The 18501-nt window shown below is 60.0% G+C and overlaps 1 protein-coding gene across 1 annotated transcript in view; it reads right to left on the bottom strand.

Annotated features, from left to right (window-relative positions):
* The window catches only part of LOC144954107 (transient receptor potential cation channel subfamily M member 3-like), a gene marked incomplete at its 5' end in the record, with an annotated part of 50998 nt that overhangs the window by 10645 nt on the left and 21852 nt on the right, over positions 1-18501 (bottom strand). The window contains 4 exons of the mRNA XM_078884682.1: positions 7591-7691; positions 8897-8969; positions 10982-11105; positions 13299-13473. Coding sequence (XP_078740808.1) covers positions 7591-7691; positions 8897-8969; positions 10982-11105; positions 13299-13473 — 473 coding nt within the window. The remainder of the gene's footprint in view (positions 1-7590; positions 7692-8896; positions 8970-10981; positions 11106-13298; positions 13474-18501) is intronic.

The raw sequence follows: 18501 nt of genomic DNA, 5'->3' as shown, positions 1-18501 counted from the left end.
AGCCCCACCCCTCCCACCACCCCCCACCCAGCCCCTCCCCACCCAGCCCTCCCCTCCCACCCCCCACCCAGCCCCACCCTCCCCACCCAGCCCCTCCCTCCCCACCCAGCCGCACCCTCCCCACCCAGCCCCTCCCCGCCCAGCCCCACCCCTCCCACCTCCCACCCAGCCCCACCTCACCCCACCCAGCCCCTCCCCACCCTCCCCACCCAGCCCCACCCCTCCCACCACCCCCCACCCAGCCCCTCCCCACCCAGCCCCTCCCCTCCCACCCCCCACCCAGCCCCACCCTCCCCACCCAGCCCCTCCCTCCCCACCCAGCCCCTCCTGCACGACGGACGGACGGACGGACACAATAATTCCCCTGTGGGCTGGTGTAACCAGGAGGTTCCTACCAGTATGACTATCACTGCCTCTACCCCTATCACTGTCACTATCACTACCCCCATCACTACCCCCATCACTACCCCTATAACTACCCCTATAACTACCCCCATCACTACCCCCATCCCTACCCCCATAACTACCCCCATCCCTACCCCCATCACTACCCCCATAACTACCCCCATCCCTACCCCCCATCACTACCCCCATCACTACCCCCCATCCCTACCCCCACCACTACCCCCATCACTACCCCCATCACTACCCCCATCACTACCCCTTACCACTACCCCTATAACTACCCCCATCACTACCCCCACCCTACCCCCATCACTACCCCCATCACTACCCCATCCTACCCCCATAACTACCCCCATCACTACCCCCATAACTACCCCATCCCCTACCCCCCCATAACTACCCCCATCCCTACCCCCATCACTACCCCCACCACTACCCCCATCACTACCCCCATCACTACCCCATCACTACCCCCATCACTACCCCCCATCACTACCCCTATCACTACCCCTATAACTACCCCATCACTACCCCCATCCCTACCCCCATAACTACCCCCATCACTACCCCCATCCCTACCCCCATCACTACCCCCATCACTACCCCATCACTACCCCCATCACTACCCTATCACTACCCCTATCCCTACCCCCATCACTACCCCCATCACTACCCCCATCACTACCCCCATCACTACCCCCATCACTACCCCCATCACTACCCCCACCACTACCCCCCATCACTAACCCCCATCACTACCCCCATCACTACCCCCCATCACTACCCCCATCAATACCCCCACCACTACCCCCATCACTACCCCCATCACTACCCCCATCACTACCCCCCACCACTACCCCCATCACACCCCCATCACTACCCCCATCACTACCCCCATCACTACCCCCATCACTACCCCCCATCACTACCCCACCACTACCCCCATCACTACCCCCACCACTACCCCCATCACTACCCCCACCACTACCCCCATCACTACCCCCATCACTACCCCCATCACTACCCCCACCACTACCCCCATCACTACCCCCATCACTACCCCCACCACTACCCCCACCACTACCCCCACCACTACCCCCACCACTACCCCCATCACTACCCCCACCACGACCCCCATCACTACCCCTACCACTACCCCCACCACTACCCCACCACTACCCCCACCACTACCCCCACCACTACCCCCATCACTACCCCCATCACTACCCCCATCACTACCCCCATCACTACCCCCATCACTACCCCCACCACTACCCCCAACCACTACCCCACCACTACCCCACCACTACCCCCATCACTACCCCCATCACTACCCCCACCACTACCCCCACCACTACCCCCACCACTACCCCCACCACTACCCCCATCACTACCCCCACTCACTACCCCCAATCTACCCCTCACTACCCCCACCACTACCCCCACCACTACCCCCATCACTACCCCCATCACTACCCCCACCCACTACCCCCACCACTACCACCATCCACTACCCCCACCACTACCCCCACCACTCCCCCATCACTACCCCATCACTACCCCCATCACTACCCCCACCACTACCCCCACCACTACCCCTATCACTACCCCCATCACTACCCCCACCACTACCCCCACCACTACCCCCATCACTACCCCCACCACTACCCCCATCACTACCCCCATCACTACCCCCATCACTACCCCCACCACTACCCCCATCACTACCCCTACCACTACCCCCACCACTACCCCCACCACTACCCCCATCACTACCCCCCATCACTACCCCCATCACTACCCCCATCAATACCCCCACCACTACCCCCATCACTACCCCCATCACTACCCCCATCACTACCCCCATCACTACCCCCATCACTACCCCCATCACTACCCCCATCACTACCCCCATCACTACCCCCATCAATACCCCCACCACTACCCCATCACTACCCCCATCACTACCCCCATCACTACCCCCATCACTACCCCCATCACTACCCCCATCACTACCCCCACCACTACCCCCCACCACTACCCCCATCACTACCCCCATCACTACCCCCATCACTACCCCCATCACTACCCCCATCACTACCCCCATCACTACCCCCATCACTACCCCCATCACTACCCCATCACTACCCCATCACTACCCCCACCACTACCCCCATCACTACCCCCATCACTACCCCCATCACTACCCCCATCACTACCCCCATCAATACCCCCACCACTACCCCCATCACTACCCCCATCACTACCCCCATCACTACCCCCATCACTACCCCCATCACTACCCCCACCACTACCCCCACCACTACCCCCATCACTACCCCCATCACTACCCCCATCACTACCCCCATCACTACCCCCATCACTACCCCCATCACTACCCCCACCACTACCCCCATCACTACCCCCATCACTACCCCCACCACTACCCCCATCACTACCCCCATCACTACCCCCATCACTACCCCCATCACTACCCCCATCACTACCCCCATCACTACCCCCACCACTACCCCCACCACTACCCCCATCACTACCCCCATCACTACCCCCACCACTACCCCCATCACTACCCCCATCACTACCCCCATCACTACCCCCATCACTACCCCCATCACTACCCCCACCACTACCCCCACCACTACCCCCATCACTACCCCCATCACTACCCCCATCACTACCCCCACCACTACCCCACCACTACCCCAATCACTACCCCCATCACTACCCCCATCACTACCCCCATCACTACCCCCATCACTACCCCCATCACTACCCCCACCACTACCCCCATCACTACCCCCATCACTACCCCCACCACTACCCCCATCACTACCCCCATCACTACCCCCATCACTACCCCCATCACTACCCCCATCACTACCCCTATCACTACCCCCCACCACTACCCCCATCACTACCCCCATCACTACCCCCATCACTACCCCCATCACTACCTCCATCACTACCCCCATCACTACCCCCATCACTACCCCTATCACTACCCCCACCACTACCCCCACACTACTCCCAACACTACCCCATCACTACCCCCCATCACTACCCCCATCACTACCCCTACCACTACCCCCACCACTACCCCCAACCACTACCCCCACCACTACCCCCCATCACTACCCCCATCACTACCCCCATCACTACCCCCACCACTACCCCCACCACTACCCCCCACCACTACCCCTACCACTACCCCTACCACTACCCCCCATCACTACTCCCATCACTACCCCTACCACTACCCCCACCACTACCCCCACCACTACCCCTACCACTACCCCTACCACTACCCCCCACCACTACCCCCACCACTACCCCCACCACTACCCCCATCACTACCCCTACCACTACCCCCACCACTACCCCCATCACTACCCCCATCACTACCCCCACCACTACCCCCACCACTACCCCTATCACTACCCCCACCACTACCCCCATCACTACCCCCATCACTACCCCCATCACTACCCCCATCACTACCCCACCACTACCCCCACCACTACCACCACCACTACCCCCACCACTACCCCCATCACTACCCCTACCACTACCCCCACCACTACCCCCAACACTACCCCCATCACTACCCACCACCACTACCCCCACCACTACCCCTATCACTACCCCCACCACTACCCCCACCACTACCCCCACCACTACCCCCATCACTACCCCCATCACTACCCCCACCACTACCCCCACCACTACCACCACCACTACCCCCACCACTACCCCCATCACTACCCCCACCACTACCCCCATCACTACCCCTACCACTACCCCTACCACTACCCCCACCACTACCCCCCACCACTACCCCCATCACTACCCCTACCACTACCCCCACCACTACCCCCCATCACTACCCCCATCACTACCCCCCACCACTACCCCCACCACTACCCCTATCACTACCCCCCACCACTACCCCCATCACTACCCCCATCACTACCCCCATCACTACCCCCATCACTACCCCCACCACTACCCCCCACCACTACCCCCATCACTACCCCCATCACTACCCCCCACCACTACCCCCACCACTACCACCACCACTACCCCCCACCACTACCCCCATCACTACCCCCACCACTAACCCCATCACTACCCCTACCACTACCCCTACCACTACCCCCACCACTACCCCCACCACTACCCCCATCACTACCCCCATCACTACCCCCATCACTACCCCCATCACTACCCCCACCACTACCCCCATCACTACCCCCACCACTACCCCCATCACTACCCCCACCACTACCCCTATCACTACCCCTATCACTACCCCTACCACTACCCCTACCACTACCCCCATCACTACCCCTACCACTACCCCCATCACTACCCCCATCACTACCCCCATCACTACCCCCATCACTACCCCCATCACTACCCCTACCACTACCCCCACCACTACCCCCATCACTACCCCCACCACTACCCCTATCACTACCCCTATCACTACCCCTACCACTACCCCTACCACTACCCCTATCACTACCCCTATCACTACCCCCATCACTACCCCCATCACTACCCCCACCACTACCCCCATCACTACCCCCACCACTACCCCCACCACTACCCCTATCACTACCCCCACCACTACCCCCATCACTACCCCCATCACTACCCCCATCACTACCCCCATCACTACCCCCACCACTACCCCCATCACTACCCCTATCACTAACCCCACCACTACCCCCACCACTACCCCTACCACTACCCCCATCACTACCCCTACCACTACCCCCATCACTACCCCTATCACTACCCCCATCACTACCCCCATCACTACCCCCATCACTACCCCCATCACTACCCCCACCACTACCCCCACCACTACCCCTATCACTACCCCCACCACTACCCCCATCACTACCCCCATCACTACCCCCATCACTACCCCCATCACTACCCCCACCACTACCCCCATCACTACCCCCACCACTACCCCCATCACTACCCCCATCACTACCCCCACCACTACCCCCATCACTACCCCCACCACTACCCCTACCACTACCCCCATCACTACCCCCACCACTACCCCCATCACTACCCCTATCACTACCCCTACCACTACCCCTACCACTACCCCCACCACTACCCCTATCACTACCCCCATCACTACCCCCATTCACTACCCCCATCACTACCCCTATCACTACCCCTACCACTACCCCCATCACTACCCCCATCACTACCCCCATCACTACCCCCACCACTACCCCCATCACTACCCCCACCACTACCCCTACCACTACCCCTATCACTACCCCCATCACTACCCCCATCACTACCCCCACCACTACCCCCATCACTACCCCCACCACTACCCCCACCACTACCCCTATCACTACCCCCACCACTACCCCCACCACTACCCCCATCACTACCCCCATCACTACCCCCATCACTACCCCCATCACTACCCCCACCACTACCCCTACCACTACCCCCATCACTACCCCCACCACTACCCCCATCACTACCCCCACCACTACCCCCACCACTACCCCTATCACTACCCCCACCACTACCCCCACCACTACCCCCATCACTACCCCCATCACTACCCCCATCACTACCCCCATCACTACCCCCACCACTACCCCTACCACTACCCCCATCACTAACCCCACCACTACCCCCATCACTACCCCCATCAATACCCCCACCACTACCCCTACCACTACCCCCATCACTACCCCTATCACTACCCCCATCACTACCCCCATCACTACCCCCATCACTACCCCCACCACTACCCCCATCACTACCCCCACCACTACCCCCACCACTACCCCTATCACTACCCCCACCACTACCCCCATCACTACCCCCATCACTACCCCCATCACTACCCCCATCACTACCCCCACCACTACCCCCATCACTACCCCTATCACTAACCCCACCACTACCCCCACCACTACCCCTATCACTACCCCCATCACTACCCCCATCACTACCCCCACCACTACCCCCATCACTACCCCCATCACTACCCCCACCACTACCCCTATCACTACCCCCACCACTACCCCCATCACTACCCCCACCACTACCCCCATCACTACCCCCATCACTACCCCCATCACTACCCCCATCACTACCCCCATCACTACCCCCATCACTACCCCCATCACTACCCCTACCACTACCCCCATCACTACCCCCACCACTACCCCCATCACTACCCCTACCACTACCCCCATCACTACCCCCACCACTACCCCTATCACTACCCCTACCACTACCCCCATCACTACCCCCATCACTACCCCCATCACTACCCCCACCACTACCCCCACCACTACCCCCACCACTACCCCCACCACTACCCCCATCACTACCCCCATCACTACCCCCATCACTACCCCCATCACTACCCCCATCACTACCCCTACCACTACCCCCATCACTACCCCCATCACTACCCCCATCACTATCCCCATCACTACCCCCACCACTACCCCCACCACTACCCCTACCACTACCCCCACCACTACCCCCACCACTACCCCCACCACTACCCCCATCACTACCCCCATCACTACCCCCATCACTACCCCCACCACTACCCCCACCACTACCCCCACCACTACCCCCACCACTACCCCTACCACTACCCCTACCACTACCCCCATCACTACCCCCACCACTACCCCCATCACTACCCCCATCACTACCCCCATCACTACCCCCATCACTACCCCCACCACTACCCCCACCACTACCCCCACCACTACCCCCACCACTACCCCTACCACTACCCCTACCACTACCCCCATCACTACCCCCACCACTACCCCCATCACTACCCCCATCACTACCCCCATCACTACCCCCATCACTACCCCCACCACTACCCCTACCACTACCCCCATCACTACCCCCATCACTGCCCCCATCACTACCCCCATCACTACCCCCACCACTACCCCCACCACTACCCCCACCACTACCCCCACCACTACCCCCACCACTACCCCCACCACTACCTCCACCACTACCCCTACCACTACCCCCATCACTACCCCCATCACTGCCCCCATCACTACCCCCATCACTACCACTACCCCAGCCTCTCTCCCGCCGCGATCTGGACTCACGGCGTACGGAGTCACTCACCGGCCAGTGTTGCCCATAAACGAAGATCTGGCTCCGAGCGATGTCCACGCGGTTCCACGCCAGAGCCAGGCTCAGCTGATCCGGAGCGGAGGCGTTGGTACCTGAAGACAAGAAGAACCACCGTGAACCCCACGGGTAGAGAGAGACACGGACACAGTGAACATCACCCACCCACACGGCCATCGTGAACCCCACCCACCCACACGGCCATCGTGAACCTCACCCACCCACCCACACGGCCATCGTGAACCCCACCCACCCACACGGCCACCGTGAACCCCACCCACCCACACGGCCATTGTGAACCCCACCCACCCACACGGCCACCGTGAACCCCACCCACCCACACGGCCATTGTGAACCCCACCCACCCACACGGCCATCGTGAACCCCACCCACCCACACGGCCATCGTGAACCCCACCCACCCACACGGCCATCGTGAACCCCACCCACCCACACGGCCATCGTGAACCCCACCCACCCACACGGCCATCATGAACCCCACCCACACGGCCATCGTGAACCCCACCCACCCACACGGCCACCGTGAACCTCACCCACCCACACGGCCATCGTGAACCCCACCCACCCACACGGCCACAGTGAACCCCACCCACCCACACAGCCGTCGTGAACCCCACCCACCCACACGGCCATCGTGAACCCCACCCACCCACACGGCCATCGTGAACCCCACCCACCCACACGGCCATCGTGAACCCCACCCACCCACACGGCCATCGTGAACCCCACCCACCCACACGGCCATCGTGAACCCCACCCACCCACACGGCCACTGTGAACCCCACCCACCCACACGGCCATCGTGAACCCCACCCACCCACACGGCCACCGTGAACCCCACCCACCCACACGGCCATCGTGAACCCCACCCACCCACACGGCCACCGTGAACCCCACCCACCCACACGGCCATCGTGAACCCCACCCACCCACACGGCCATCATGAACCCCACCCACACGGCCATCGTGAACCCCACCCACCCACACGGCCACTGTGAACCCCACCCACCCACACGGCCATCGTGAACCCCACCCACCCACACGGCCACCGTGAACCCCACCCACCCACACGGCCATCGTGAACCCCACCTACCCACACGGCCATCGTGAACCCCACCCACCCACACGGCCATCGTGAACCCCACCCACCCACACGGCCATCATGAACCCCACCCACCCACACGGCCACTGTGAACCCCACCCACCCACACGGCCATCGTGAACCCCACCCACCCACACGGCCATCGTGAACCCCACCCACCCACACGGCCATCGTGTACCTTTGAGGAGTGCGGTGAGGATGGCCAGGTCGATGTCCTGGTGACCCTCTGATCCCATGCGGAATACCGTGATCTGCCGGAGGACACGGACAAAGGCTCAGGCCTGCAACTGCCCACTCCGTGACACCACTTTAGAAGCTGGTAGAGGCTATGCAATCTCCCAGGTAGCCTCTAGCAGGGCTGGAAGGGGCAAGTGCTGTTAGTAGCGAGTAGCTAATCAATCACTCCCAACAAACCACTCACCCATCCACTCAGCCACTCTCTCAGCCATTCTCTCACTCAGCCACCCACCCAACCACTCACCAACCCAACTACCCACCGCCCCACTCACCCACCCACCCACTCACCCACTCACCCACCCACTCACCCACCCACTCACCCACTCACCCACCCACTCACTCACCCACCCACCCACTCACCCACCCACCCACTCACCCACCCACCCACCCACCCACTCACCCACTCACTCACCCACTCACCCACCCACCCACTCACCCACTCACCCACTCACCCACCCATTCACCCACCCACTCATTCACCCACTCACCCACCAACTCACCCACTCACTCACCCACCCATCAACTCACCCACTCACCCACCCATCCACTCACCCACCTACCCACTCACCGCCCTACTCACCCACCCACCCACTGCCCCACTCACCCACCCACCCACTCACCCACCCACTCACCCACCCACCCACTCACCCACCCACCCACTCACCCACCCACCCACCCACTCACCCACCCACTCACTCACTCACTCACCCACCCACCCACCCACTCACCCACCCACCCACTCACCCACCCACTCACCCACCCACTCACCCACCCACATATTCACCCACCCACCCACCCACTCTTTCATTCACCTACTCACTCACTCACCCACTCATTCACCCACCCACCCACCCACCCACTCACCCACCCACCCACCCACTAACCCACCCACCCACTAACCCACCCACTCACCCACCCACTCTTTCACCCACCCACTCACCCACTCACCCACTCACTCACCCACCCACCCACCCACCCACCCACTCACCCACACCCACCCACTCACCCACTCACCCACCCACCCACTCACCCACCCACCCACCCACTCACCCACCCACCCACCCACCCACTCACCCACCCACCCACCCACCCACTCATCCACCCACCCACCCACCCACCCACCCACTAACCCACCCACCCACTCACACACTCACTCACCCACCCACTCTTTCACCCACTCACCCACCCACTCACCCACCCACCCACTCACCAACCCACCCACTAACCCACCCACCCACTCACTCCACCCACCCACTCACTCACCCACTCACTCACCCACTCACCCACTCACCCACTAACCCACCCACTCACTCACCCACTCACCCACCCACCCACCCACTCACCCCCCCCACTCACCCACCCACCCACTCACCCCCCCACTCACCCACCCACCCACCAACCCAACTACCCAACGACCAACTCACCCACTCACCCACCCACCCACTCACCCACCCACCCACCCACCAACCCACCCACCCACCAACCCACCCACCCACCCACCCACCCACCCACTAACCCACCCACCCACTAACCCACCCACTAACCCACTCACTCACCCACTCACTCACCCACTCACCCACCCACTCACCCACCCACCCACTCACCCACCCACCCACTCACCCACCCACCCACTCACCCACTCACCCACCTACCCACCCACTCATCCACCCACCCACCCACCATCCAACTCACCCACCCACTCACCCACCCACCCACTCACCCACCCACACACTCATCCACCCACCCACCCACCCTCCAACTCACCCACCCTCCAACTCACCCACCCACTCACCCACCCACCCACTAACCCACCCACCCTCCAACTCACCCACCCACTCACCCACCCACCCACCCACTCACCCACTCACCCACCAACCCACTCACCCACCCACTCACTCCACCCACCCACTCACTCACCCACTCACTCACCCACTCACCCACTCACCCACTCACCAACCCACCCACTAACCCACCCACCCACTCACCCACTCACCCACCCACTCACCCATTCCACCCACCCACTCACCAGCTCCTTCTTCTTCATGCACTCCATGAGGGATATGAACAGATGCTGCGCTTGCTTGCGGCTGTAGTTGAACGTCTTCTGGATGGTGACCAGCAGCTGATCTCTCAGGGACTCGTTAATCACCCTGGGGGGGGCGGGGCATAGGGGGGAGGGGGTGGGGCATGGGGGGGAGGGGGCGGGGCATAGGGAGGGGGGGTTGACCAATTGGGTGTGAGTAGAGTGGATTAGTGAGTGGGTGGGTGGGTGAGTGGGTGGGTGAGTGAGTGGGTGGGTGGGTGAGTGAGTGGGTGAGTGGGTGAGTGAGTGAGTGGGTGACTGAGTGAGTGAGTGACTGACTGAGTGAGTGACTGAGTGAGTGACCGAGTGACTGACTGAGTGAGTGACCGAGTGAGTGACCGAGTGAGTAACTGAGTGAGTGACTGACTGAGTGAGTGACTGAGTGAGTGACTGAGTGACTAAGTGATTGACTGACTGAGTGAGTGACCGAGTGAGTGACCGAGTGACTGACTGACTGAGTGAGTGAGTGAGTGACTGACTGAGTGGGTGACTGACTGAGTGACCGAGTGAGTGACTGACTGAGTGGGTGACTGACTGAGTGGGTGACTGAGTGACTGAGTGATTGAGTGACCGAGTGAGTGATTGAGTGACTGAGTGAGTGACTGACTGAGTGACTGACTGAGTGAGTGACTGAGTGAGTGACTGAGTGGGTGCTGAGGGAGTGAGTGACTGACTGAGTGAGTGACTGAGTGAGTGAGTGACTGATTGTGTGTGAGTGAGTGACTGAGTGAGTGAGTGAGTGAGTGACTGACTGACTGAGTGAGCGACTGAGTGACTGAGTGAGTGAGTGACTGAGTGAGTGAGTGACTGAGTGAGTGACTAAGTGACTAGACTAGTGACTGAGTGAGTGACTAAGCGCGTGACTGAGTGAGTGAATGAGTAAGCGAGTGACTGACTGACTGAGTGAGTGAGTGAGTGAGTGACTAAGTGACTAGACTAGTGACTGAGTGAGTGACTAAGCGAGTGACTGAGTGACTGACTGAGTGAGTGACTGACTGACTGAGTGACTGAGTGAGTGACTGAGTGACTGAGTGACTGACTGAGTGACTAGACTAGTGACTGAGTGAGTGACTAAGTCACTAGACGAGTGACTGGTTAACTCCACCCACCCGCCCTCCTCCGAGTACTTGTGTGCGAAGGCGAGAATGTCCGAGGTCCTCCCGCTCCCGTCACAGACCACGACGGGGACAGGCGGCGCGTCCCGGAGGTACTCCAGCACGATGGAGACCACGTTGGGACCTCCCTCCACCACGAGGTGAATGAGTGGTGGGTGAGTGAGTGGGTGGGTGGGTGAGTGGGTGAGTGAGTGAGTGAGTGGGTGGGTGGGTGAGTGAGTGGGTGGGTGGGTGAGTGAGTGGGTGAGTGGGTGGGTGGGTGAGTGGGTGGGTGAGTGGGTGAGTGAGTGGGTGGGTGAGTGAGTGGGTGGGTGGGTGAATGAGTGGGTGGGTGAGTGGGTGAGTGGGTGAGTGGGTGAGTGAGTGAGTGGGTGGGTGGGTGAGTGAGTGGGTGAGTGGGTGGGTGGGTGAGTGGGTGGGTGAGTGAGTGAGTGAGTGGGTGGGTGAGTGGGTGAGTGAGTGGGTGGGTGAGTGAGTGAGTGGGTGGGTGGGTGAGTGGGTGAGTGGGTGGGTGGGTGAGTGAGTGAGTGGGTGGGTGGGTGAGTGAGTGGGTGAGTGGGTGAGTGGGTGGGTGGGTGAGTGAGTGAGTGGGTGGGTGGGTCAGTGAGTGAGTGAGTGGGTGAGTGGGTGGGTGAGTGAGTGAGTGGGTGAGTGGGTGAGTGGGTGGGTGGGTGAGTGAGTGGGTGAGTGGGTGGGTGGGTGAGTGGGTGAGTGGGTGGGTGAGTGGGTGAGTGGGTGGGTGAGGGAGTGGGTGAGTGGGTGGGTGGGTGGGTGAGTGGGTGGGTGGGTGGGTGAGTGGGTGAGTGGGTGAGTGAGTGGGTGGGTGAGTGGGTGGGTGAGTGGGTGGGTGGGTGAATGGGTGGGTGAGTGGGTGGGTGAGTGAATGGGTGGGTGAGTGGGTGGGTGGGTGAGTGAATGGGTGGGTGAGTGGGTGAGTGAGTGACTGAGTGACTGAGTGAGTGACTGACTGAGTGAGTGATTGAGTGAGTGAATGAGTAAGCGAGTGACTGATTGACTGAGTGAGTGACTAAGCGAGTGACTGAGTGACTGACTGAGTGACTGAGTGACTGACTAAGTGACTAGACTAGTGACTGAGTGACTGACTGACTGAGTTGCTAGACGAGTGACTGGTTAACTCCACCCACCCGCCCTCCTCCGAGTACTTGTGTGCGAAGGCGAGAATGTCCGAGGTCCTCCCGCTCCCGTCACAGACCACGACGGGGACAGGCGGCGCGTCCCGGAGGTACTCCAGCACGATGGAGACCACGTTGGGACCTCCCTCCACCACGAGGCCTACCACCGGGACACCCTGGCCAATGCCTGTGGAGACACGGGGGCGGAGACATTAGTGATGGTGGTGGTAGTAGTGATGGTAGTAGTAGTGTAGTAGTAGTAGTGGTAGTGTAGTAGTGGTAGTAGTAGTAGTGAAGTACCGGTGAAGACGCTGGACACCCAGGTTGAGGCACACGTATATTTATTTCAGCTTATCAGTACAGGACAACACTAGAGGGGGTAGCGGCCCCCTCACCCGGATAACTGGGGATACCCCCTAGCTAATCTCACCTATCCCCAAGTCCTCCTCTAACGAGCTAGGGGAGGCTAACTGGCCCGACACTGGTGAGTCGGGCTACGGTCTCCGGAGTCCCAGGGTCTAACCCTGGTTCACGGAACCACGCCTCTGGCTCGCTCCTCTGCAGCCCTGACAAGGGCGGCGTCGAGGGGAGTCCAGGGCTCTAGCTAGAGGATCTTCACTCTTCCTCCTTCGTTCCCAGACTGAGCCCCGAGCTCTCTTTGTCCTCCCCCTTTATACCCCCCATCAGGATCACAACCCCCCAGGCTGCCTGATGCGGACGTCGCTGCGGGCACCCCCCCCGTGTACTCCCGTAACTCCGCCCACTGTGTTTGTTACCCATTGGATCGTATGCACTTACAGCCCTCCCGTAACAGCCCTACATCACCCCCCCCATTACAGCTCGCAGCCGTCCCGGCTGCAACAATTCCAAATAAAGGAACAATTACCCCTCGACCCCGTGTGTGCCTCATTTTTTCAACAAAATGCAAATAGCAGAACAACAACAAGAACAACAACCATACCCCCGAAGGGAATGTCCGACGCACCCCCCCCCCCGCATAAATACGAAATCCGTAAGCACGTATGTACAACTAGCCAGGAACTCCCCCATCACACACAGCACACCCACGACACACAACGCACCCACAACACACACACCGCGCCCACACACACAACACAACACACTCAGTGTGCAAGGAGCACACCACCGACGCAGCATACAGTAACCATGACACGTGAAGGAAAATAAATAAGAAAAGTTTTTTTTTTTTTTTTTCTTCCTGCTGTATATTATAAGAGTCTGCGCATTTTAGCGCGCGTCCTTGCCGCAGGCCCGTCACACGGGGCAACCCCGGACGGCGGACCATCCGGTGGCGGCTGTCCCATTCGAGGTGAGGTCGCGATTGAAGTCGCGCGACTGTCGGCATCACCTGTGGGGGTTCCAGGGCGTGAGCCCGTCATTCCCGGTACACCTGTGGGTGGGACAGCCGGCAACACATCAGGCGAGAGCAGCGACGGACCCTCCGAGTCGGTCGACCCCCCACATGCTTGGCCTCGCGTGCGTGGCGTGGGCCCCCGCACCGCAACAAACGGCTTCAGCCTAGAGGGGTGTACAAACCACCGGCGCCTCCCCCATTGGATTCGAACGCACTGAGGCCTCAAAACCTCAACAACCTCGACGGGGCCCCGCCACGGGCGTACGAGTTTAGAGGAGGTCGCGAGTGGTACCTGGGGACAGTGCAGCCATGCCCTGTCCCCCGGCTTCCACTGCAGCACGTGCGCGCGAGCCAGTCTGAGGCGCTCGTTCGCCTTCTGACGCCTGTCAGAATTTAGCCTCGCCGCATCCCGCGCCTCAGTCAGTTTGTCAAGATTAAATTTAACGTGATCGTCCAATTTAGATTTGCCCAGCGGCACGGGGATCTGCAACTGTGCCCGAACAGGTGGGTCGGGTTCGCGGCCATACATAAGAAAGAAAGGTGAAAACCCCGTCGCAGCATGGGGAGCCAATCTGTATGCCGCTAGAACCCCTTGAATATGTAAGTCCCAATCAGCCTGTGAGTCCGAAACTTGCTGCGACAACATAGACGTGATGGTGCGATGCAGACGCTCGACCATCCCGTCCGTTTGCGGGTGATAGGGGGAGGTTCGAATTTTTTTCGTTCCCAGGAGATCACAGACTTGTTTTAGGAGTTTCCCCGAAAAATTTCTACCCTGGTCGGTCAACAACCGCTCCGGGGCACCTTTGTCCATGACATAACCTTGGACAAAGGCGTCGACGATGGCTGCTGCCGACTGATTCGCCAGGGGCCAGGCCATAGGCCAGCGCGTAAAATATTCGACCCCAGTAAGCAAATATTTATTTCCCCTGGAGGTGGCGGGGAATGGCCCCAGAATATCCAGTGCGACCAGTTCATTTATTCTGGAGACCTGGATGGATTGCAAGGGCGGGTTCGACTCCCGTGCCGGTGGTTTGCGCTGCGCACACTGAGGGCATGCCGCCAACAGATCAGTGACATCCTTTGTCATACCCGGCCAAAAAAAATTCAGCTGGAGCAAGGCGAGTGTTTTCTGGGTACCTAGGTGGAGGAGGCGCTCATGAGCAGCCCACACCACCTTACCTCGTAGGCCAGAAGGGACCACCAGCCGGTGACGCTGGGATTTCCCGTCCCAATGCATAAGCAAGCCCGCATGGGTTTCCCATGCGTCGGCATGACCCGTCACACGCCCCCTCTCCCCGGCGCGACGACGCAACGCGAGGAGGGAGGCATCCTCCAACTGGAGGCGCCCCCATTCATCAACGGGCAATCCAAGCAGGGAATCTCTCCCCTGTTCGGCGATATCAATGGGGACTACCGTTTCATCGTCGGCGGCCGCCGCCAGGACCGGAACCATCATGTCCCCTACTGGCTTGCAACGCCCCGACCCCAGGAGACATGCGCATTCGGAGGCGGTTGGCATCCGTGACAGAGCGTCAGCGTTGGTGTGGCGAACGCCCTTACGATAAGTGGTTTCAAAACTGAAATCCTGGAGGACCTCCAGCCATCGGGACAATTGTCCCGATGGCTGTTGAACCTTCAGGGCGTACTGCAGTGCCGCATGATCTGTGCGGACGGTGAAATGCCGACCGTACAGATATGGGCGATACTGTTGGATGAAATAGACAATTGCCAACAGTTCCCTACGGGTGACACAATATCTTTGCTCCGTTGGAGACAACACCCGACTGCCGTACGCGACCACCCGTTCCACGCCGTCAACCACCTGGGAAAGCACGCCTCCAATACCCGTGTTGCTCGCGTCGGTGTCGAGCAAAAACGGCCTCGAAAAATCTGGGTAAATCAAGGGAGGAGCCTTCACCAGCGCGTCCCGAAGGGAGCAGAAAGCAGCTTCCTCATCCTGACCCCAGTGGAACCGAACCCCTTTAGATGTTAACGCGTGTAGGGGTTTGGCAATCGTTGCAAAATTAGCGACGAAGCGTCGGTAATATGATGCGAAGCCAATAAAACTCCTGACCTCTCCCACCGAGGTGGGAGTCGGCCAGGAGCTGACACACTGCGTTTTGGCGGGATCGGTAGCAATACCCGAGCGCCCTACGATGTGCCCCAAATAACGCACCGACTCGCGTAACAAATGGCATTTTTGGGGCTTAAATTTCAAATTAGCAGCCCGCATCTTTAGGAAAACCGCCCGCAACCTCTGGAGATGTTCATCAAAAGTTTTACCAAAGACAATAACGTCATCCAAATAAATCAGGCACGATTCCCATTGCAATCCAGCCAAAACCAATTCCATCAATCGCTGGAAAGTTGCCGGCGCTGAGTGTAAGCCCATCGGCAACCGGTTGAATTGGAACAGGCCGTGCGGTGTACGGAAAGCAGTTTTAGGCTTAGAATCATCGTCCAGAGGAAGCTGCCAGAATCCCGAAAGTAAATCTAGTGTGGAGAAGAATCGCGCTCCCGCCAAAGCGTCCAGCGATTCGTCCATCCGCGGGAGCGGGTATGCGTCGGCAACCGAAATTTTATTAAGGCGCCGAAAATCAACGCAAAACCGCAACGAGCCGTCCTGCTTTTTAACCAGGACGATCGGCGCTCCCCACGGGCTGGTGGAGGGAGAAATGATGTCGGCGGCTAACATGTCATCAACAGCCGATTTGACATGGTCCTTTTCGGCGGGACTTAACCGAAACGGATTTTGGCGAATTGGCGCGCTGTCACCCGTGTCAATATGGTGACGCAGCAGGTGAGTGCAACCCAAATCATATTTATCACGACTGAAAACGTCGGAAAATTCCCTCAGTAGCGTTCTAAGCTGTTGGCGCTCTGAATTTGTCAGGTCCGTCGATCCCGCACAAAGCGCGTCGATCCACCCTTCATCGCTGTCCGAATGTGGGAGCATCCGGGAAGCAGTGCCAACGTGGTTCGCGACAGGTTCCTCGCAGGGCACTGGCGTCGCGTGAGCGAGCACCGTCCCTTGAGGAACCACCACCGTCTGCGATCCCACATTGAGGACCGCGATGAAAGGGTCCCCGTCCCCTCTTACGACGGTCTGGGCCGGAATCAAATGAGGCCCATTAACCCCGGCCCTAGACGGTCCCAGCAAAACACCCTGATCCCCTATGCCCTTAGCGAAGGGCCTACGAAGTTTCAGAGGCACTAGCATTTGAGCTCCCGGCGGCACACGAACAGTTTTAACGACGAACGCCGGTACCGTCGCGAACGCCGACCGAGCTGCCGCAGGGGATGGCAGGAACGCCATGCGCCGCCCCGATGGAAGCTCAATGCATCCTTGGTCGATCAAAATACGAATGGGCATTTTACCTAAGAAATCCGTCCCCAGCAGGCACGGAACCGCCAGCGAGGAGGAAACGAAAATCGGCCCCGACAATTTGATGTCCCCAATAGAAATTTGCGCTCGAATCTGTCCCATGATGCCGAGAGAGCCCCCGTTAGCGGCATAGAATGGGACGTTAACCGGCAGTAAAGGCCGGCTTTGTACGGGCAGAATATTGTAAATTAATTCCGAAATGATTGTCGCCGATGCCCCCGTATCGACCAAGATGCGTACTTCTACCCCGTCAATGTGTCCGACTACGGCCGACGACCCTGACGACGCGGCTACCACGCGATGGGCCAACACGGACCACTGTTTGGGCTCGATTTGAGTCCCCGCAGTGATCCGCGTTAGCCCCTCGCAACGCGACATCGGCCCCCCGTTTGTTGTGGTGCGAGAGCGTGCAACGGGTAGGTGCTTTGGCCAAACATGTGTGGTGCCGCGAC

The sequence above is a fragment of the Lampetra fluviatilis genome, unplaced genomic scaffold, assembly GCF_964198595.1.
Source record: "Lampetra fluviatilis unplaced genomic scaffold, kcLamFluv1.1 SCAFFOLD_620, whole genome shotgun sequence".
Classification (NCBI taxonomy): domain Eukaryota; kingdom Metazoa; phylum Chordata; class Hyperoartia; order Petromyzontiformes; family Petromyzontidae; genus Lampetra; species Lampetra fluviatilis.
This window is presented reverse-complemented; position numbering and strand designations above follow the sequence as displayed.